The sequence below is a fragment of the Anguilla rostrata genome, chromosome 5 (assembly GCF_018555375.3).
Source record: "Anguilla rostrata isolate EN2019 chromosome 5, ASM1855537v3, whole genome shotgun sequence".
In the NCBI taxonomy this organism is placed as follows: Eukaryota; Metazoa; Chordata; class Actinopteri; order Anguilliformes; family Anguillidae; genus Anguilla; species Anguilla rostrata.
The window spans coordinates 3,903,196-3,927,071 of NC_057937.1; the positions used below are offsets into that span (position 1 = coordinate 3,903,196).

At 40.4% G+C, this 23,876-nt stretch overlaps 1 protein-coding gene across 2 annotated transcripts in view; it reads right to left on the reverse strand.

The window, feature by feature from the left end:
• Positions 1-606: 606 nt before the first annotated feature.
• Positions 607-23,876, reverse strand: part of LOC135254460 (Kv channel-interacting protein 4-like) — a 49,345-nt gene continuing 26,075 nt past the window's right edge. The window contains exons 1-8 of one of the 2 annotated variants that reach the window (XM_064334637.1): positions 21,439-21,565; positions 6,644-6,768; positions 5,156-5,225; positions 3,643-3,713; positions 3,445-3,552; positions 2,982-3,086; positions 2,509-2,571; positions 607-2,315 (exon numbers count right to left, since the gene is read on the reverse strand). In XM_064334637.1, coding sequence (XP_064190707.1) covers positions 2,268-2,315; positions 2,509-2,571; positions 2,982-3,086; positions 3,445-3,552; positions 3,643-3,713; positions 5,156-5,225; positions 6,644-6,768; positions 21,439-21,538 — 690 coding nt within the window. In that variant the 5' untranslated portion in view covers positions 21,539-21,565 and the 3' untranslated portion in view covers positions 607-2,267. Of the gene's footprint in view, positions 2,316-2,508; positions 2,572-2,981; positions 3,087-3,444; positions 3,553-3,642; positions 3,714-5,155; positions 5,226-6,643; positions 6,769-21,438; positions 21,566-23,876 lie in introns of those variants that run through there. The other variant, XM_064334638.1, reaches the window with a different exon arrangement.

The following is a 23,876-nucleotide window of genomic DNA, read 5'->3' on the forward strand; positions in this document are numbered from 1 at the left end:
CTGCTTCAGTAAGTACCCTGCCGTGTAAGTGGCTTCTATTTAAAATGTATGTCCGATCAGAGCGTCTGCTAATTGGCTAAATGTAAATGTAATTAATGTGAGCCACAAACAACAAATTTAAGAAATGTTGGCATAATAAATAAATAAATAAATAAATAATAAATAATAAAAACTAAAAAATAAAAAGTCAAATGTTTATTTATTCGGGGAATGAGTCTTAAGAGTTAAAAAGAGCATTTCGGTTGCTGGGTATCAGGCGGCATGAGCCAATCAAATTTCACAAAATTAAAAATGAAATATTACAGCCACCAGAGGTCGCCGTTGAGTATCCATGATTCATGATTTCTTCTGTGACACAGTAACAGTGGTTGTTTCCCAAGTGAACACCACACTTCCACTCAGTCTAATGAAAGTGGGCGTGTCACATGTTGTACAGTAGTGAGGAAGTTGCCAAGTCAAATTAATCAAATAAATTGCTAACTTTTAAAGTTTTGTTACATGTATTAACATTCCTATACATTTATTTTCCATGTAAATAAAATCTGCTTATAAATTATTTTGAATCCAACCTGAGAATCCATCTTCCATCACACAACAACTGGGAGGTCTTTGTTAAATAGTTTTAATGATTGGTTCACAAGACAATAAAAAAACACGCATCTTGTCCCCCATGTCATATTACAGAAATAACACTGTACATTTTCTGTCCTTGTTTCCTGTGTGTGTACAATGTCATTTTGTTCAGTAGTTTAAAAGTCCAGTTTCACTTACCATGCAATGCAGAGAGCAAAAAGCACTGAAAATTATGGATGAAAGCATTTCATAAAGGAATAAATATGAATAACTTGCATCCAGTCACAATAGAAACATTTAGACATTTTTATCTCCTTGAGTAGCATCACAGAATATCATGTTAAAACTGCATATTTGAGGTAAATACTACTGGATCTGTGTGCTTCTGTTTAAACCTACACTCCCATATCTGAGAAGACTTGAAATTAAACAGAAAGTGCATATGATCTATAACAGGATGTTGGATCAGGCTTACATCATATACACAACCTTTAGCTTTAGAAAATTCTGCATTAAAAAGCATTTATACAGCAGCATAGAATATGTTATTGTATGTGATTCATATTCTACCCATGTTGCTCTGCATAAGTTATAATAAAGCACTGGCGTCATTTATGAAATACAAAGTATGCAGAAATGCAGTGTGTTTTATGATGTTATGAAGACTTGCTGAGCAGCATGACCTATTATGATTGGCAAATAAACAAACTGTCATCCAACTCACTCATACATCATACAATGCTATTTACATTTGTTTCGTATTATACACTTGTCTTACACAGTAATCTGTCAGGGGCGATTGCTTGATTTATGGGAGATTGTAGGTTGTGGTGATCTGTCCATCTTAGAGAAAAAAGAAAGATAAAAGTGACAGCTAAATAAAATAACTCTCCTTCGCAATGAAGCTCTGTCCATAATGCTGCTGTTCAATGTGGCGTAAGATTTTCAATAACAGATGAAATATCAAAGTACGGCCTGAGAGTTGCTTGGGTTACTGAACTGATAGTCAAACGTGTCCCAAATCTGAAATATTTAGCCCAAATGTAGAATTAAATAAAGGCTGAGATTCAGTCAACTTTTTTTTTTCTTAAGTTTGACTAGCAGTTGAAAGCAATAATTCCTTATATTCTTTACATACACACATGGTGTGGCGAGTTGAACAATCACTAACACTTGCTCAACAGACTGAGTTTGTGAAGAAAAAGTGTAATGCTTCAGTTTACTTGTAAGTCGAATTGTAAGAACAAATGTCAAACGAATGCAGGAAAGTCTTCCTAAGACATAATTCTTTAAAGCAAAGACAGTATGTCATTAAGAGTGATATATACACAAATTGGATTTTTAAAAACTAATAAATAAAATGAAAGAAGCTGATGATAATAAGAACAGGACAAAAATGATACAAGTTTACAATCAACAGTTGTTTAATTCTTGTTTCTTCCTATTTTTAAAAATGCTAGAATAACAAAATGTGCCTTTCTCCAAAAATTTCTAAAACGAAGCATACTGTTCAAAAATATATACAGCATATTGTATGTGTGAGCGGTCGAACGAGCACAGTTTGCATAAAACGCTAGGAAACGCACCGCCACACACAACGCTGTCTCTCAATACTGCGTGGAGGGTCCTGGGAAGTACTGCGTTCGCTGAAGGATGAGGATGCCGCCATTGCAGGACTCCATGTTCGGCCCGAGTTACAGGACGTTCTCAAACAGCTGCATGGACCTCATTATATTTTCGTCCTGCAGGGGGCGACAGAGGATGAGCAGCGCGACAAGGACGCATGGTTTGCCGCCCTAAAGCAATATCGTCAAAGTTAATTTGCTTCCATGGTAACGCATAACTTAAAACACATAACAGTAGGCTGGAACTGTAACCACAAAAAGGTCATTTGCACCAAATCACCAAATCAGAACAAGTGACGAAATAACTCACTTTTTGGCAGCAGTCAATGAACTCATCTATGGTTACCACTCCATCCTGATTTTTGTCCATTTTCTAGTGAGCAGGTAATGGAAAAGAGATGGGAAACACTGCAATTAGTACATTATATACCACTATAACAATAACAATATAACTACTGTAACTTTCTCATGGACACGACAACAAAATGTAATGCATACTGTAATACACCATGTCCTTGTCTTTCATTTGAGGGCGTTGAATTTAAACATAAGCACTGGGACAGAGGTGGCTGAAATTAAAGTTTTAAACAGGTTGTCTAAGAAAGAGAACAAATGACCAGATTCCATTAGCCAGCTCGTGGGAAAGTGCACTGAGATTAAAACAGGGGAAAAGCCTGCATAAAGTATGTCTCTTCACCACACCCACATTTATAGATCTGGCAGCGTATAAGCAGGTTTAGCGGCTGTGTGTGAGTCAGGTGTCGGGTCTGAGCGCAGTATTACTTGGAAGAACAGCTCCACGTGCTGTCTGGGGGCCTCGTCCTTAAGCATCGGATACGTACATCTCCCCATCATGTCATAAATGGCTCTCATGATGTCCAGCATTTCCTGAAATAAGTATTCTTTTCGTTTTTTTTTTTTAGAAGCCAAGCACCTCATGGTGACCTGGCCTATTACTCACTCACTCTCACGGCTAGTCAGTTAGTCTGTCACTCACTCACAATCACTCACATTTTGCAGGCCTCCACAAGGGAGAGCTTTTAGCCCTCAAGTTGCTGAAATTCAGGTTTGCTTCAATGGCATAGAGTCTCCATTTTTTATTACTGAGATAAGCCAAACTAAGTTACCATTCCAACAAACAAAAAGGAAAAGAAAGAGGGTTGTCTAACACATAACTTACACATCAAAGACTTTGTACATTTATAAAAGATCCTTTTGGCAAGCACTTCTGTAAATGTGTCCATACCTCTTTAGTCACATATCCGTCTTTGTTGATGTCATATAGATTGAAGGCCCAGTTCAGCTTCTCCTGCACTGAGCCCCTTAGCAAGATAGAGAGGCCCATGACAAAATCCTGCAACCATGACAACGGCAACCATCAGCTGACGCATACTTTTTGGAAAAATTAACTGTAGTGTGAAATGCACACAAAAGAATGTCTTACCTCAAAACTCACAGATCCATTGTAATCTGTATCAAATGCATTGAACAAAAAATGTGCATACCTCGATGCATCTGAAACGATACATGAAAAAGTATGAATTTGAAGTTAGGCTGTTACTGTTTATCAGGGACCGATTCAATGAGACACAAAACATCTAGGCACAGCAATACTCTTTTAATGCATGAAAATGAAGTACTTCATGTCATTTACAAAACTGTTTTTCAGTTGGCTGTAGTCTGAATTGGCCCTTGAAATCTTATGGTTTTCTAGCAAGATTAACCCTCTAAGGTCTGCTATAGGGCTATTTCATGCAGACAGGAACAAACCGCCACCATTTCAATGTTTATGTGTGTGTGTGTATGTGCAAGAAGAATAAAAAGACGTCCATGTCAGTGTGCTCTAACACGCCACAGCGATATAATGGAGGCGACTAAGGGCGAATGACAAGCAATACAAAGTGCCACAACATGCGACTGTCATTATCTTTAATGCCACCCAAATCAAACCGAGCATAAAGACTCACGTCAGTGCGCTTCTGTCGCCACTGACACATAATCATTTATCTCTTTAGTGTTCAATCTTATCCGTAGACAGGCGAATATCACGGAGCCCAAAAAGTGGAGAACAATTTGTAGGCAACCCAACGCTAATTTAACGTATTGCATTTTACAGTGGCTTTGCTTAATGGCTCCTGTGGCTGTGATTGCTTTGGGGCTCTAGCTTCGCCTTTGACAGTTGCAAAACGAATTTCAAAATAATAACCGTGACAACGCGCTCGGACAGTGAGCGACGCCCCCTTGATGGAGGTAGGACTTTAAATATATTCCTGGATTGTGAGCAGGTGAGTTGCCTAGCCTGGGCGGCTGTTTTACATCTAAACACGTTGCAGTTAATTTAGATAGTGAAGTCATTTGTTCTAGTATTTTAGTATTATTTAGTATTATTTTAGAATTAATAGTTTTAGTGGCCAGGTGTCCGCACTTTCACCAATTAGGAGCCGATTCACCTGTCTTTAGCTCTTTTTATATAATCGTTGCAAAGTAGCACGATATAGGCTAAATGTTAAAGCGACTAATTAAAAATTAACAGCTTGTTCAAATTCTGGGATGGCAACTGCAGTTGGGACGAAACTCAGCCTACACAGCAGTTCCACTGATTTAGACGTATCAACATACAGGCAAAACAACACGAATTAAACAATGTATGAATACGTCTCAGAGCTTGTTGAAAATAAGTCAACGGAAGTAAACAAAATCCAATCGGAACAGTGTTTAAAAAAGAAGTAACATAGCAAAACCCACCATTGCATACATTATTTAACGCAGGGCAGCCCAACCACTGTCATGTAGGTTTTCATTTCAACCCTAAATCAGGCACTCACTAGGTATATAGCAGCTCTCGTTTCCCACGTGAGTTCAATTTAAAGGCAATTCTGCACCGAACGCAAGCTTTCAGACAACACCGGCGCAATTAACGCGTTAAGTGTTCACGGGGGTGATGTGGGTTTGATTACCTCCCTGGGGGAAGAACTGAGCGTAGATGCTTTTAAAAGTGTCTTCATTAACGATTCCACTCGGACATTCCTGTAAAAAAAAGTCACAAAAGAGCACATCTGAAACAGGAGAATCCCGTCTCCATTTTAAGCAAAACAAAGTTAATAACGACGGGAATCACCAAACTTCCTTGGTTAACTCCAAAGTAGCCTAAGTAATTTATTAACTTTGGAAGTAACGTTCTCAGCATAACTGTTGTGGTGACCCAAATTAATGTGTTTATTTATTTATTTATTTATTTAACTAAATGTATTGTTACTTTTAAAAATTTTAACAACCACCTTGAATTAATCAAAGGAGTGCATTGAGGCAATAAATATGCAAGGAAACTCAACAGCATTAATTGTTTAATGCCCTCAAGACAAAACAGTATTATACAGTCACTGAGCACATCAAGAGGAGCTCCGCTTGTAATAAGGAAATTAAATCTCAATACAAAGTGCCTTCAAGCGAAACCCCATTAACTACTGGAACTGCATAACAATACATTGTCATAAAATATGAGGGTACAACTATATAATATAGTACATATATATATATATATCCGTATATATATCCGTATATATATATATATATCCGTATATATATATATATATATATATATATATATATATATACATATATATATATATATATATATATATATATCCGTATATATATATATGTATATATATATATATGATATATATATATATATATATCAGATATATATATATATATATATATATATATATATACGGATATATATATATATATAATATATATATATACACTATATATATATAGATGTATATATATATATATGCGGATATATATATATATATATATATATATATATACACTCGTATATATATATATATGTATTATATATATATATATGGGATATATATATATATACGATATATATATATATATATATATATATAGATATATATATGATATATTATATATATATTATATATATATCGTATATATATATATACATGTATATATATATATATATATATATATATATTCCGTATATAGATATATATATAATATATATATATATATCCGTATATATATATATATATATATATTCGTATATATATATATATATGTATGTATATATATATATATATATATATATATATATATATATATATATATCCTCTGTTTTATACCAGTGAAAAAAGAGAGATATGAAAGGCTTAAAGAGATAGTTCACTTTTTTAAAATTATATTTTGTTATTAAAATATATATCTTTTATTTTATTTGATTGGCCCATAAAGTAGAAACCTCTGTCAATATTATCCTTCATAGCATACAAAAACTTCCAGAGCCAGTCAAAAGCATAACCTAAAATTGAAGTAATATATATATATATATATATATAATTTAAAGTGAACTATCTCTTTAAGGGGGGAAATGGGAGCAGTACTGTTTTGCCCCTGTGGGAGGCGCTCACATTTTTGAACCCTCTGTAGAGGATCTGAAGTTCCTTCTTTGTAAACTTGGTCTCTGCCTCCAAGTGCTCCAGAGCCTCCGGGCGATGGCGCACCATGGACTGCTCCAGCTCATCGTCTACGCTGTCTGCAAGAGATAAACCAGCAGGAGAAATGTGAGAACAAGGGGAGGCATCTGACTGTGCGTCTGCTGGTCTGTCTGTCTGCCAGTCTGCCTGCCTGCCTGCCTGTCTGTCTGTCTGTCAGTCTGTAAGCCTGCCTGTCTGCCTGCCTGCCTGTCTGTCTTTCAGTCAGTCTGCAACACAGAACCAAGCAGGCGAAATATGAGGACACGGTGAGACGTTTGTCTGTTAGTCTGTCTGTCTGTCTGTGACAGTCTGTCTGTATTAGTTTTAAAAATCAGGCATTTCAGCAGACAGACAGAGGCTTGCTCGAGCGAGAGATCAGGCAGTGACTCCTCAGTGTCCAGCCTACAACAAATGCAGAAACTCCCAATCGACACATAAATTTGTCTTGAAATTCACTTTCAAATAACAAAAAACATCTAATATATAGTTTATAAACACATGCTACAAATCCATGAAAAGCTAAAAAAAAAAAAAAAAAAACTTAAGAGAAGAGTATTATTCAGGACAGTCATATGTATGTATGGTTATATAAAGTAATAGGAGGACCCAGGGAATATTCCCAGCTGGATGTGCCAGGCATCCATACAGTAAGTTTGCCTTTGTAAGCACTTTATCTATGATTTACAACAAACGATTACCTTTCCCTCTGGAGTGCAATTTCATCCACAAAACCGCAGTTCAAAGTTGCTGAGTCAGGTTCCTTTTTTTAAAAATGGAAGAGATCTATTTTTGAAAAAATGTGCGAGATATTAAAATCATCAAGCACACGAGTATGGATAACAAGCTCTAAGAGAGGAGAAAGGCAGGAATAGTCAAATAACTGTTTTACAATGGTCAGCCCAGACTAATCTTTCACTGAGCTGCAATTTAATTGACCTTTTCTATAAATGGACTGGACATCCTGTGGACAGTTATGCAAAATAGGTTTTTCCTTGTAGTTTAAATTGAAGATACTTTGACATTGTAACACCATATGAGTGCACAGTAAATAATAGATCCATGCAATGCTAATGAATATAATAAATACTATTTTCCTGTGTACATTTCTGAGATATCTGCTTTTGCTGATTAAAAGCGATGACTTTATGAATGGGAATATCGGACCAGATCCAAACCCCGAAGAAAATGGAGAATAGGCCTACATGCACTTCCAGGTAAAAGCACAAGTACAGGGCAACAAACATCATTCAAGATGACAGGAAAGACTACACACGCACACACACACACACACACACGCACACACACATGCGCAATTGATGCTACACAAAAATTTCTCTTCAGGGACAATAAAGCTCTATCTGCTCTATCTAGGCATGCTGACGTCTTAAACTGGTCGGCTCAGTACCATTAAAAACTAAATCTCTGATCAAATAAGCTGTGTTTTTTTGTTACCCCAACTTGTATATTGACTGCATGTCACTAGTTTCCATCAGTGAGACTCTGTGTGATGAAATGCACTGCAATGCACTAGAGGTTGTAGTCTATTGGGCCTTCTCTGCCTGTGCTGAGAAAATATGAGTTATTTATGATCATTGATTACTGACTCCTGATAATATTTGCTCTCTTTTCGATATTTCTCTATTCAGTACAGCTGCATTGCATTGCATTTTAGCTTTGAAGAAGAAACTCAAACTTTCTTTTTTTTGGTTCATTGATTTCTTTCACAATATTTTTGGTCATACTTTTCTCTCATTTCACAGTTATGAGATAACCAAAGAATGTATCCTTCAGTTCATCATTTCCCATCATTCCTACAGACTGTCCAGCTCTGCGTCAAGCCTCCTCTTGAAGGGTTTCTACCTCTGTTACATGGCCTGGACAACTTTTTGAGTATGCACACTGAGGTTAATCTGAACAGTCCCCTCGATTCAGGAAGTAAGCCTGCCACTAGCACAGATAGTATAAGGCATGGTACCAGTATGTTTTAAGGCACAATGTCCAAAAAGGGAGACTGAAATTCCTTTGTGTCATACCTGACCTGTCCACAGTTTTAAAGTGCAAATCACATTTTTTAAAAATATAAGTACAAGGAAGTTAAAACACATTCTCTGTCCTTTCCTCGGCGTAAGGAGTTCAGAGGTGTCATCTTTTTCCCTGAGATCCACTTTTAGAAAACAAGGTAGAGAAAAGGGCCACTTGCAAAAGGCACTTATTAGTTCCAAAATAGAATATCATTGTACTTTCAGAGTAGATTTGGGACATGTGTTCCTTAAAGAAAAAAAATGTACCTTCACAGTACCTTTTTTTTTCTGAGAGTGAAGCATCTCAAGACCAGAGAGAGTTTAGTATGCCATGGGAATCGGGTTTACCTAGGGGGTCGGAGACCGAAGAGGGAGGGGAAATCTATCTAGCGGTATCGTTTGTGTCAATCTGAGAATAGACTGGGAGTGCGTTCGCGGGTGAGGCCAGGAGCACATGCGCGGCTGTGAATGTGAAATAGCTCAGCCTGGTTTTGATATTTGGGACACATACTGAACAGTTTTTTAAGGTCATCAGACAGTCACAATTTTCGTAGGCCTTGCTGCTACCATAAAATCTCGACTCTGACGAGACTCTAGTGATCCTGACGGAGTGCTTGTGGTTTTAAAGAACACAGCTTGTTCGGCTTTAAAAGCAATAATGTAATAATCTAAATTTCCACTCCAAACCTTATAATGTAATTATAGCAAAAGGTTTTGTTCAGTCACCATTGGAAAAAAACCAAATAAACACAACATTTATATCAATTAGCTGATGGCAGCACTTGAATCTATCTGTGCCTCTTCCTTTTATAGTGTAACACTTCCTTTATGAATGAACTGCCAACAAACTCAGCAATTGCAGAAGAATAAAAATAAGCATAGCATGTAAAAACATTACTTTGCGTTGATCATATTACAAGAATCACAAAGCTAACCATTCTTCATAACAGCAGTTGTTCTCCCAACTCTTGGCACATTACCCCATTGGCCACCAATATTGTTTGCACTGAAACTCACAACTCACAATGAAGCGCGTGCTAACCAGGGCGACCTTGCACCGAAACTGCACATCTAAGTAATCGGTAGCATTCCAGCAAACCTCAGCTTGTTCTTTTACGTTAAATTCAGAGGCCTTCGTAGCCATCGTACAAGTTTAATCACAGTGATAAAAACCGAGTGCGTCTGAACAACCTCTGGGTGTGGGGTGTGGGGTGTTGGGGGGAGGCGGGGGAGGGTGTAGGATGGGGGTCACGTAAAGCACACATCGTCCTTGTGTCGCACAGACACTCCACACCAGCCGGGCAAATGCATTAGAATAAATCTGACAGCCTCTGTCTTGCTGATGGCTTTTTTGACGGCGATTGCTATCAAATAATGTCCTGTCCTGTTCTGTGTTATTACCCATTCCACTGCCGGGGCACTTTATGGCAGGTGGCAGCCTAATCGTGTCCCTTTTCAAAGTCCTGTGAAAGGTTAAGCGGCCGTTTGAGACAATATCACGCATTAAATGGCCTTTTTCCCCCTCCCCCTCACTGTGTGCGTTTTATTCATTCTTAGGTGTGTTTATATTGATCCTGAGCTGTACTGGTGGAGCAGAACCTTTTTTCTTGGTCCGGATGATTCAGAAAACAGTTCAATAACAATTTAAAATATATATATATAATGCATACTTAATGATGGGCTTACCCTTCTATAGCCAAGCTCCTCCTGAGATTTCTTCACTTTGGGAATTTTTTTCTTACCATTGTTAAAGTTTTTTTCTTAACACTGGATAGTTTTTTTTTAACCTCCATTGTTCAGTATTTGGAGATTCAGGCCTGGTTTTTGCCCAATCTCTTTTGTATTTCCACGGTGAAGATTCTTTGTGACAGTGTCTCTGTACAAAAAGTTCTGTACAAATAATTGAATCGAATTGAAAAACTTATTGAAATTGCTTATCACACAAAAAAAATATATAATGTAGTTTAATGACTGTTTCATACTTACTTAAATACATGTACTGGTGTAACCAGACAATACATAACCAGATTATTATGCAGTACAGAAGGAACCACCAGAAGATCCAGAGATGGTTCACAAGATTCACAATGTGAATCTCTATTGGACTACAATGATTTGCCCTATGCGATATGTTTTCCTTCAGATTAGTTTACCCTATCTTCTTTAGCTCTGAATAGGATGCGCTTCATTGAATTTAACTGAATTCATCTTTCTTGATGTAATAAATGGTAACATTCATTACTTTAAGAAATGGCACCACATTAAAACTGCAAATTCAAATAAACTCAGAGGTCAAAGATCACATGCATGGCTTTATGGCTGTCTACTGTCCCTGAGGGCAAGATAATCCTGGTAATGAGAGCTATAACTTGTCATTTAATTTTCAAAGTTACTGAGATAGGTAGTAAAATAACTTCCAGTCAGAAAAACTTTTAATTCACTTTGTCCAGTAAAGCGATATCTGAAGATTTCAATTTCAATCGGGCAATCATGGCATCATAAACATGTTGTATTTTTAGGCTGATGACTTAAATTCAATTCAACTGAAAGATCATCTTGAGTGACAGTGAGTGATTTATGACCATTCTGCCAAGTATTTAATTTTAATAATCTATTTCTTGAAAGTAAAACTTTGTTTGTCATTCTCGTGCACAAAAAGCCAGTGTGTTATAGGATTATTATGGCATAATATCATTCCTCTTGACACATGAATGATTAAGCCATTTTTCAAATCCGCATTGCTTATTGGATGACATAAATTATCAGTTAAGTGACTCAGAGAAGGTTCATCAACCACCGTAATCAATTTCTGAAATAAACAGAAAGCTCTCTTGCACAATTACAGCAAACAATAGCTCTTGCAGTGATTTTAAATGGATTTTTAAATGATTAAATGATTTTAAAAGGAAACGGTGTCACGCTGGAATGCCAAGAAAGTAGAATAAAGAAATAGTATCTTCAGCAGTGGCTGTGAAAATATATAAAACTATTGTACCCTTACTGTACATCCATACATTATTATATCATTACATCATTATATGGAGAGAGAGACAGAAAGAGAGACAGAGAGAGAATGAGAGAGAACGAGAGGGAGGGATTGGCTGTAAGCAGTGTTTAATTTGACAGTTTGTATCTTTACAATTAACCAACCCAGACTGTCCCACAGAATTCAAAGCTCACACATTCATGGATTCACCGCACATTTAGGCGAGCACAGAGAGAGACTCGTATCTGATTAAGCCGCCCCATGTTCGTCCCCGGGGGCGTCCGTGCCCAGTCTCACGCGGGACCAGCAGCCTGAGGCGGCGCCGGGTTCAAGGCACAGAGCACCTGGCAGCGCTTACCTTCGGAGAAGGTGATGATGCCGAGCAGGTGGAGGAGCTTGAAGGAGGCGCAGACGATCAGCACGATCCCCGCCGTCTGCAGCCCCTCCATCTCCCAGGGGGCCCCAAAAAACCCGCCGCCGCCGCCGCCGCCACCGCCGCCCCCCCGCCCCGTGCCCCCCCGGCTCCAGTTCCCGTTGTCCTGCTCCACGGCCGCGACGAAAGCTCTCGGTTTTCCCCGCAGAAGGAGAACAGAGATCGCCCGGAGAAAAGGTACGAGGCGCCCCCTCTTCCCTGGCTCTGCTGGGGGGGGCGGGGGGATGGGGGGGGGGGGCTCCCTAGAGCAGTCAGCCTCTCTTCAACCCCGCAAAAAGGCGTAAAACGAGCCAAGAGGTCTCAGGGGTCACAGAGGTCACAGGGGTCATGCAGGAGAGGATGGGTAGCGCTATACCTCCGCTCCGCACATAGGAGGCGCCACAGTCAGGGAGGCAGTGAGTGCTGCTGTAGTCCTGTAGCTGGCAGTCTGACGGGCTGCTGGGATTGAGACTTTGCTCTGACTGTTAGGAGAGTGCGCTCTTTTACTGAGGGAGGGGGGTGAGGGGGAAGGGGGGGAGGCTGGGAGGAATCGGAGAGCAATTTCATCGAGACTTCCTCACCACCACACCTATACACACACACACACAAACATGCACACAGACACAGGCACAGACACACACACACACAGGCACACACACACACACACAAACATGCATACACACACAGGCACAGACATACACACACAGGCACACACACACAAACATGCACACACACACAGGCACAGACATACACACACAGGCACACACACATGTGCACACCTGCGCACAAACACACAGGCAGAGACACACACACACACACACACACACACACACACACGTGCATGCAGACAATCTGTATTTCTCTCGGCTACTCTTCCCACTGTCTGTCTTGCACACTTGCAGTGTAGTCTAATGCCCAGAAACAAACTCCTGTTCACCCACTTTCCTTTCCTCCTGTTCTGTCCACTCCAGGACACAAACTCCCGTTCACCCTGTTTCCTTTCCTCCTGCTCCATCCACTCTAGACCTACAGGCATGAAGGATTGCATTACTGGCCTTCTAGAAGTCACTCTTATCCAGAAAAACCTACACAACCTTCGCATTTTTTTAAACCTAGCATGCATTTTAAAAACTGGATATATACTGTTACAATTCAGGTTAAATACCTTTCTCAAGGTTACAACGGCAGTGTCCTACTCTGGACTTGAATTTGCAACCTGCAGGCTATAACCCCAGTTCTTTACCCATTATTCTACACTGACGAAATAAAAAGACAGATGTGAACAGTGACACATTAACCTTGAGCCAGTGAGACATGTATCATATCTAATGAATGTGTCTTTGAGCGATTCCCATGACAGTATGATCATTTATATTGTAGCCTAGCTTATATACTTTTCTCAGAAGCAGTCCTGAAACATACGTGCACACCGGTGCTCAACCACTAAATGAAGTTGGAAAATGGCTTAATTTCTTTAGATTAAGCTTGGTATTACCTAGAGCAAAGTTCAGGTGAACAAAGTTTTGCTGAGTATCTATCTGTTTGTCGGTCTATCTATCTATCTATCTATCTGTCTGTCTGTCTGTCTATCTATCTTTGCAACAAAGTAGGTCACTTGGGGGGCAGCATTTTACATTGCAATGATATCAATTTGACACAAAACATCCCAGTCTCGAACATGCTCTCCTATTGGCCATTCAACATGTCACCAGCCAAAGCTTTCATTTAGAGCTGTGTTTGAGAGAGATAGAGAAAGAAAAAGGCTTATTGCAACACAATAAATTAATATGACAGCTAGGAGCTGAATACTGACATGTCTCTTAAATTGGAGATTGGCAAATAGAGCCCCCTGCTGGAGATGAAGGGCAACTACCACAATAAATGCTCAGAGTTAAATCCGACTCTGAAGTAGTCTACATTTGTGCTGTGACAGCAGTTCGGCATTTGCTGCCTCAACATACAGTGTTTCTGTTTTCGTCTAGCCGGATATGTGTAATTGCAATTTGATCGGTTTTCTTTTTTTTTCTCCTGTGTTAGCATATTTTTCACTGATAGTTGGGCCTGTAATTTGAGTCAGAGTGTATAGAAACCAGAGAAATGTACAGGACATACATTTGTACTGTATTTTATTTTAATTTTCGGAAGATCCATAACACTGTATGGGATGTAGGGAACACTCAGGGGAAACAGGACTGCCAGCGTTCATATAAAAGCTATGCATCTACGCCACAGCGCCTTCCTACTGGCTCCTACTCCCATTACATAGCTAGCCTGCTAAAATAAAGACCTTAATGTCAAATTAAACCATTGTTTAAAAGAAAAACAAATAAAAAGTTAGGAGCTTATGCCCCGGCTAGATATCATCTTATCTGCCGGGAGACTGAAGTAGCATTAATGCTGAATAAACTGAATGACCTAGGATAAACAGCCAGATTAGCATCTGTGAATCACATTACCCAAACCAAGACCCATTAGCCACAACTGACCCCACGAGCCTGCTTTGAATACACACTGGGGCTCCCTGTGAGCCCTCTAAGAGCAACACCACCTCAGTGTAAAAGAGCAACAGTACTATAATCTAGTTCCCAAGGGCATTTCATCGGCTGTACAGGACAAACCAGGGAATGGCGTTTTATCTTTAAAGATACTCTGTGAACAACGGCCAAAGTTTTCATGCAGCGTTGTTTTGCTGAACATTAGTGAACATTAAAGATTTCCCATTGCTTAACAGTCATTTCATATCAACTAAGATAAGACAGGAAAGCAACCAAAGGTTAATTAACCTTCTCAGGTAATTAATTACAACCAGAACAACGAAGAGAGATGTGTCACAGGACATATTCAATCTATTCATGTATATGCTAATAATACTAATATATATGCTCCATTTTAGTACTAACACAGCTGTTCCATTTTCACTGCAGGCAGTATAACATCTGATAACTACTATTTGTGTTTATAGTAGCTGTTCAGTAGAAACTGAGCCACTTACAGTACAATGTTTATATGTTTTCTCATTATTCATTTACAGGCTATGCATGGATAGGAAATTTAGCAAAAAAACACTATGAAGTGCTTGTCCTATAAAGAAGTAAAGTTCACCAGTCACTGCACTACACTGTCTAACAGTGAGCTGCAGACATAGGGGTGAGTTTTGTCTTTAAAGGGCTGAGACAGCTTTCTTTGTGAAAGGCTGACAGCCTGGCCTTGGCTGTACAATCAGATATCTGTCAGATCGGCCCGGTAACTGATGATTACATGGAATTGCCTTCACTCAGATCTCACGGTAGATGCCAGGGCTTTAAGACTTGGCCGCTGCACTCAAGGACCAATCAGCAAACAAACACCTCAGCTGCGTCCAATCACGTGAGGCCCAGCGGATGAGTCCGACAATGACGCATCAAGCTATTCAGGTTTTTTTTACAAAAGACAGATGCTGAGTTTTATCGAAAGCAGCCTCATTAGTTCATGAATACAAATAATTTGCTGTAGCTATTGTGGGGAGGGGGGGAAGAATATTATTTAAATATCTATCAGATCTTCAGATTGCTGTGCACATGTTCATAAACAGATGGGGAGATGTCGCAGTGGTAAATATTAGCTTTATGCAGACGTGATGGATGCTTATGAATAGATGAATGGGACTAAACAATTTAGACACCGGCTTCATTTGATTAAAAATATATTAAAATTCATCGCAGTCGCTGTTTTACTGCGGGGAAGCCATTAATAATTCTGCATATTTGTCAGACTGAGCGGCAACAAGAAAAAAATAATAATAGAACATTTAACAAATGCCTGGATAAAAGGCCAAAAATAACACTGTTAAACAAGTTCTAAATAGTACGCAACTCACAGGAGTTATATTGTATGGGGTTGAAACCCAAATAGTCATGATGTTAGCAGAACATCACATTAGCCTTTGACTGATCACTGAACTCATTAAATTGTTTATGATGGTAGACACAGGACCACCAGCATTTAAATGTAAATAAAAGTTACAAATGATCAGCTGAACTGAGCTGAATTACTGAATTACTGAGGTCATGTAAAGCAAAAAAAAAAAAAAAAGAGGCCATTTCATTCAAGCAGATTCCACATCGGAGGAATGTAGGCGTGTGCAGCAGGAGCAGACAGAGGGCAGTACACCAGTTTGTCCAGAGGAGGTGCTGTTGCACAACGAGATGAGGACGACACATCAGTGGAACCGCTTCTCTTCCCAGGGACATGTCATGGCACAATAGTGACTGTTTTCATAACACATTCGTGTGAACCTCCATTTTTGTTCTGTACCAAATTTGGGGTGCTTGTAACCTCTCTAGTCATAGCCTACCCCTCCAGACAACATCTCAAAAGAACAAGTTTCTGAGGATAACGCAAAATGCAGTATTAGCCCTGCTGGGGAATCCAATACTTTCATTACAGTGAAATCTGATCTTATTTTGTCCTTTTAAACCGTCTGTTATTCGCGTTAGCAGTAAGTTGTGAAGAGCCAGCCTTTCACTCTAAACGGAGATAAAGACTTTTGAGAGGAACTCATTGTTGCAAAAAAATAGCTTACCGGTTAAAGCAAATCAATAAATTACACTAAATATAGCTGGGAAACAGAATTGTCAGACTTTTATATTGTAGCCATAATTCTTGTGCTCCACTTTTGCAGTGCAGTGCTCTTCGTATATAGATATATAGGCACAGAAGGGAACAGCCAAGCAAAGAAACCCTGGATAATAAGGGCATGGCTAACCTTGAGCAGCAGTTGGTCAAGGGCTCGTTATAAAAAAAAGTTCAATTACAAATGAAAGTGGCTAAATGAATGTGCCTTAATTTGTTTTGTAAAAGAGTTTTTAGATAGTGAATGTAAGCCTTTTAAAAAATACACATACTTAGGAGGCCCATAGGAAACAGTGAGAGAAAAAAAATATTAATAATCTCCCACTAAATAAATCTTTGTTCCATGTAGGGGGAATGAGTCTCTGGACTTAATCTCAAGAACCACATATTGTACTACGGGCCTCAGGAGGTTATAATTGTACTTTGCGCACTATAAAAAGGCCAGACTCTCAGAGGAACAAAAAAAATCTATATATATATATATATGTAGTTTCTCTGCATCCAAACCCAGAGACTCGAGTGAAAAGTCAAAAGAACTTTCTTGAGAAAGTTCCGGAGGCAGAGGCCGGGAGGAAGAGCTCTAGACTGTAAAGCATACAGTCTATACTGTACATATATATATGTAGTTTCTCTGCATTCAAACCCAGAGACTCGAGTGAAAAGTCAAAAGAACTTTCTTGAGAAAGTTCCGGAGGCAGAGGCCGGGAGGAAGAGCTCTAGACTGTAAAGCATCGCTCAGTGACAGCTTCACTGACTCAACTGACTGATTTCGGTGGCAGCGACTTGCGAGGTCCCCAAGGTAACGACAGACAACGAAGCCAGATCTCCCCGAGACCGGCGCCTGAATGACAGCCGGCGCGCCGCTTCCCTTTCAGTTAGAGCTCATTCATCTGCCCAAATTAAGGACCCCAAACCTGACAAACGGCGCAACACCACAGCCTGTTTTGTAACGGAGGGTTGTTCTTCAGTTGCTCTGTGAGCGATAGAGTGAGTGATAGAGTGCATCAAATTAGCCTTGTGTGAAAGATGCTCCCGCAAACGCAACCTTGACGTCGATGGAAAATTCTCTGGTTTTTTTCTGACATGATGAAAGAAGCCAGGCGATGCATTGCTTTACCCACACGTTGCATTCCGCTGAAAACAAATCAATCACAGCAAGCTCTACACACACGCGGTGGCTGAAGGTGAACATGCTACAACATTGTAAAGTGACTACAGCAAGCTGTAAGAAGTCTAAGAGTTAAGAACTCTGGCAACCATGGGGAAGTTTGTTTGTTTATAGTTAGACCCTAGTCTAAAACCCTGCAAAAAGAAAACCCTTTGTTTTACACATTAAAACAAATTTTTAAAAAAACATGTTATGTATCTGTCGAACTATCTATGTAATATTCCATCAGAAAGGACTATGTAAAGAATCCAGCACCACACTAACACGTGATTTGTGGACGCAGGAACATACTGTAATACTATCAGATGACAAAATTAATGTGAAGAAATAGCATAAGATTTATGGTTGGACCAATGTGATTCATATGCTGAATGTCATTTCCGCCTTTGCGGTCACACCTGCAGGAAAACGGTCCAATCGGTGCCGAGGCCTGTCCGTGCGTGCGAACGAAACCATGCGCTGAAACTACGCCTCTTGGCTGACATTCACACCTGCGACGCATACGGTGTCACGAGAGGTCGTAAAATCAGACTTTTAAGTTCCTCTCTCCCTCTTCAATTAATCAGCTCTTTGTCTAACGTCCAATTAACATCTACTACAACCTTCTTCAACTTGCTTTATAGCACTAGCACGTCCTCGGAGAGCTTGATGAAAATCGATTTGGTGAAGGATTCGTCTTGTGCCACTGCTTCGTCAGGCAAATCCAGCAAACGTGAGCCGATGAGGTCCATCCTCCCCGATGTACACTAGGTGCAAATTAGGTTGTGCCTGACAGAGAGGGCCGGCTATTGCCTTGTATCCCCACCACCCAACCCCAACACTGCCCCAGATAACGAGTCCACGGCCTACGGCCCACACGGTGTTACACTAACCTGAATCTCCGTGCCACTCGGTCCCCGCTGGCGTCAGCCATTACGGTTAGTGAAACCCCGTGCACTCGGGACACTGACCGAAATTCGCGCCCAGTTCTGCTGACTGTAGCTCTGGAAACACAGCCTGACAAATCTGTTATTCCCGGTGAACTCATTGGTTGTTCCCCATTTGTGAAAGCGTATTGCTTTGCTGTTGCTCTATGGACCACAATACCCATCCTACACTTGGTGACTAATTATTCTGTAAAAAATTTTTTTAAAGAATATATAATTGAATAAACGACACACGTGAAGACCATTTGTGATCATCAAAAAACAGCCATTAAAAAAGTTTGTGAGTTTGAAGTTTGAAGCACTCTTTATTCAGAACACCTGTGTAGATTAAAAAAATTATGAAGCTGTGATAAATTCTTTACAGTTTGACTGCTATTTTTTTACATCATTAAAGACAAACTCCCCCTGCAATGCTAATTGTTTTAATATCATTTTGAAATCAGGGGGTTGTGTTGAAGCCCACATCCGAGACAAACTAATCAGCGCATGATAATTTCGACACCCTGTGTTTGTAAAAGGCCAACTGCGCCCCCAAACAGAGAAAAGATGATCTTCTGTCACACCGCTACAGTACACAGTGCGGATAACTTTGGAATCAAAAAGTGAAAAGCAATTAGGCAGATGTCACAGTGAGTTTAATTCTCTCTCTCTTTCTCTCTCTCTCTCTAACACCAGTTCATCTGGTGGGGGTAGGGGGGGGGGGGGGGCGGGGTGCGTGTATTTTAAAAAAAGGAACTAAAATGTTGCCTGCTGGGTAACTCACTTGATAAAAACGCCGCTTGCGGTGTATGAGTGAGCGCCGCGGTCTCAGATCAGATCTGTCCCGTGCCAGGGCTCAGAGGCTTAGAGGCTTAGGGAAGTGGGATATGGGATACAGTCGATGGGGATGTATGTTCACTGCTCGAGCGACTCCTGCTGCCCGTTTGGGCGCCCGTGGCTAGCTCACTCTGTGCACGCGCATGTTTGGGTCTCCTCCACCCCTGCTCTGGACATATTGGCTTTGCTGAATTTATTTAGGGGTTGTAGTGCACTGAATAAATGCGAAGAAGAAGAAGATCTACCGTAATCCAGCATCTCCAGTTTCCTGGGAATTTTCCTTGTAGATGGATCAAATTACATCTCGCTCTGTCCCCACTCTGCCCTTCAATCTAATTTCATGTTCTCAGACATTTCCCAGAACCCCAAGTTGTAGCAGATTTCACAAGAGCTGACGCATCATCGTTTTACTTTCAATTTTGTTTTCTGTGGGCGGCACAAACACTAATGCACATGAGCGTTGATAATCAGCTAAATATGATCATTTGTTCGTCTTTCCGGACTACTGATCAAATGAAGGTAAATGAACGGTTGTCTCTAAGTATTTGGATAGCGACACAATTTTTTGTTTGTTTTGGCCCTGTACTCCAGTGCATTGGAATTGAAATGGAACATATGATATGAGGTTAAAGTGCGGACGGTTAGCTTCAATTTGAGCACATTTACATTCCCATCAGATGAACTGTGTAGGAATCACAGCCCTTTTTTCACACATAGTCCCTGTTTTTGCGGTGTCTCTTGCTCAGCTGTAGCTGTGAGTGCAAGTGCTTCCTTTGTCACACAACAACGCACATGCTAGGTTGTTAAAGGTCAAGACGAAACAAGAAATGTCACTCTCTCTACTTCCATTAGAGGCGTTGGGGGCGGGGGGTATCTAATGACAGCACCCCACCCCCTGCCACCCCCCCCCCCCCCCCACAAATGTATTCCCCAGACAAAGCGCTCCAGGTAGACATTAAGCACAAAAGACCTTGCTAAATACATTGCTCTGACTGATTGGAACTGTGGGTGACTTTTTTTTTCATGCAAATCTCCTAAATTCTCAGGAGCAGTTTTCATAAATGATAATACGTCAAAATTTGAGGTAATCAAATTCTGCAGACTGAGAAGCTGACCTGTTGATTGTGCATTCATGTTTTAAATGCCCCAGGTGTGGTAGACTGCCCTTACAGGGTAATGCTGGGATTGATTTTGTGGTTACTGGGAATGAATTAATAAGATTTTAGCAACATTTTCTCTTTCGCTGCAGTACTCTCTCATCTCATCTTCTCAGCAAACAAACTATTAACATTTTGTGCTACTTGTATAACAGAGTTATAGCCCAAGGCACTCAATACTCAGTCAGGATGATTAAAGAAAATCAACAGAATGATAAAACATCTGATGTATTATCACTTGAGAGAATTGTGCAAACTATAATGATGAAAAGATGAAAAACATTTAAAAAAGTTTATACCACTGAAAAGCAGTGAGTAAATCAACACAAGATTTTAAAACAGCAAATTATTTGGCTTTGAAATGTGACAGCCTTTCTCTCAACATTTTGGGCAGAACAGACAATTAGAGTACTGTCTGAGCCACAATATTATAGACATTTCCATTATGGATCATTAATTGCTTTACATCAGACCTCAGGATTGCAGTTTATGAACGCAAATCAATTCCTTCCAGTTTGCAGCAAGTAGATTGGCACAAGAATTCTGATCCCTGTATATGATAATTTAAAGCAGTTGTAAGTTATTAGGGAGTGCCACCACACCCCCACTCCGCCCCCCAACCCCTTTCTTACCGTCGGTGATCCCTTCCAGGAACCCAAACTGCTCCAGAACCTTCACCACGACCGCGACCACCACCAGCACTGCGATCATCTCGAGCCCCTCAAAGTTCATGACGAGCTGGAGTTAGTGTCATGGCACTGTGCTCACAGCCGAGAGAAGGCGCCCTTCGGGCGGTCCGACTTAAAACATCAACGCCGGCGACCTCTCAAAGAACGAGGAGACTGAGGGGAGAGAGAGAGACAGAGAGAGAGGAAGAGAGAGAGTGCGAGAGAGAGAGACAGGCAGAGAGAGAGAGAGAGAGAGAGAGACACAGAGAGACTGCGAGAGAGAGAGACAGACAGAGAGAGAGAAACAGAGAGAGAGAGAGAGAGAGAGACAGACAGAGAGAGAGAGGTGGGGTAGGGTGGGAAAAGAGGCAGCAGAGGGAGAGGGAGGGCGCCTGTCCTGTACTTACCTCTGAAGGCCAGAGGTAGCAAAGTGATAAACTTCTGACCTCTAGAGAGCCATCGCCATCTGCATCTTATCTTTCCTTTCCCCGGAAGGACAAACGAGCGACCCCGCTTTTGGGGGAAAAGGGCTTTCCCCACAGGGGTTTGCGTTTCTATCCCCCCCCCCAAAAGCGGCGCACGCGTGCCATCCGCTGAAGGCGGCTGGTTGCCGGGGCAACGGGACCTCCGACGACCGTCTGGCTCGGCTCTTGACGAGCAGCGGGAAAACTGGAGAGCGCTAATCCTGCGCCTAGCGCCCGGGGGCTGTACGCCATACCGCCGTGTGTCTGAGCGCGCACAGGCGTCGCCATGGAAACATAAGAATAAAGAAAAACAATAAACAAACGTAAAAGCCTCAGCTTTTCTCTCACACGGTATGCCACGAGTTGCAACGACGGCTGGATTTATCCCGACCGCGCACATTTACTGAAATGTAATTTACTAGAAAAAAAAACAAAAAAAAACCTTGCACCCGCACCGTCACTTTTTGGATAAGAGTAGACATCCCTGCTGTAGAGCATCCGCGGAATGCATGAATGTGACACGAGTAAAAATAACACCATGGAAGATTTTCACCATCCTGATGTTTTTTGTTTTGCGGCCGAGGAAGAAATTGAAAGAAACAAAGATGCATTATTTCAAAAACTTGAAATGGTTGCCTTAGAATACACGATTTAGGATTTTTACATTATAGTCATATTCTTCAGATCTCGAGATTATTGGTTTTTTGTATCGTAGCACATTGAAGTCTTAAAAAGCCACATTAATTATCTGATAATTAACACATCAGGGTAAATTTTAGGTGACTGGCCACAGTACTGAGTCTGCACAGCACTGCACATTGCTTAAAAAACAGTGTGCCATCTTGATTGTAAAGTCCTATTTTTTGCACCAAGAGCGGCAACAGTAGCAGCAGCAAGCATTGGTGAAGCTTAGCTTAGCTTTTTCTTTGAGTTCTATAAGGGATTCTGTTAATTTCCATGCTCTTTCTGTGCCCCACACAGTGGTGTCAGAGAACAGAATTGTGTAGGAAATTATTTTTGGAAATTGTTAGGGAATTGGTGTCTCCAAAATAGAAAAAGTTGTCAACCTAATTGTCTTGAAAAAACACTTCAAACAACTAATGTGAAGGCATGTGCATGTCTAAATACAAATTTATGTTCAATTCTCAAAGGACAAACATGACCATAAAAACAAGAACATCTGATTGTAATGTAACCCTACCACTAACGTTGAAACGGGGCCAAAGATTTTCTAAATTACACTAATTTTTTTTTGGCTACAATCATCCTTGATGACAAGGAATTCACTTATCAGGAAAAGACAAAAATCACAGTTTGATTAGCGAGAATTAAAGGCAAAATAAATCTGACTTTAGAGTATCAATAAAGACCCAAAATTTTCATATTCGTTCATATTTCATATTTCATAACCGATTTTTCCGGGCCGGGACAAGACAGCGGTGCGCGTACAGCTTTACATCTCGGCGCTCTCCGGACGAAAATCGCGAGGATCCGATGACACGCGTCGCAGCTCCTGAGAAGAAACTAATACAGGAAACACCGAAATAAGCCCCACGTATGAAACTTTAAACTGCTGTGATCGACAACCGTCGACATAAACCAAGATCACAGCTGATGTGGACCCTGATAAACTAGGATACAGCGTCACACAGGGGGGCTGGTATTGATATGCGCCAAACACCCAGTGCTGTTTGATTAACTGCACACCAGCTGGATGTTGACTGTCACCTAGACAAAATATTTGCTATGGACCTCAGCCCCCCTCAGAATTATATGTAGAAGCAGATGCTTACGACAAAAAAATAGCGAAAATGTGAATGCAGATGCTGTAACGAAGGTGGAGGCCCACAGGGGTGAAGGCGATGCGGTATTTAATCTTTTTCATGAAGGAAAGACATGATTAACTCCTGTGGGGGACTCCATCTTGCTTTATTACTT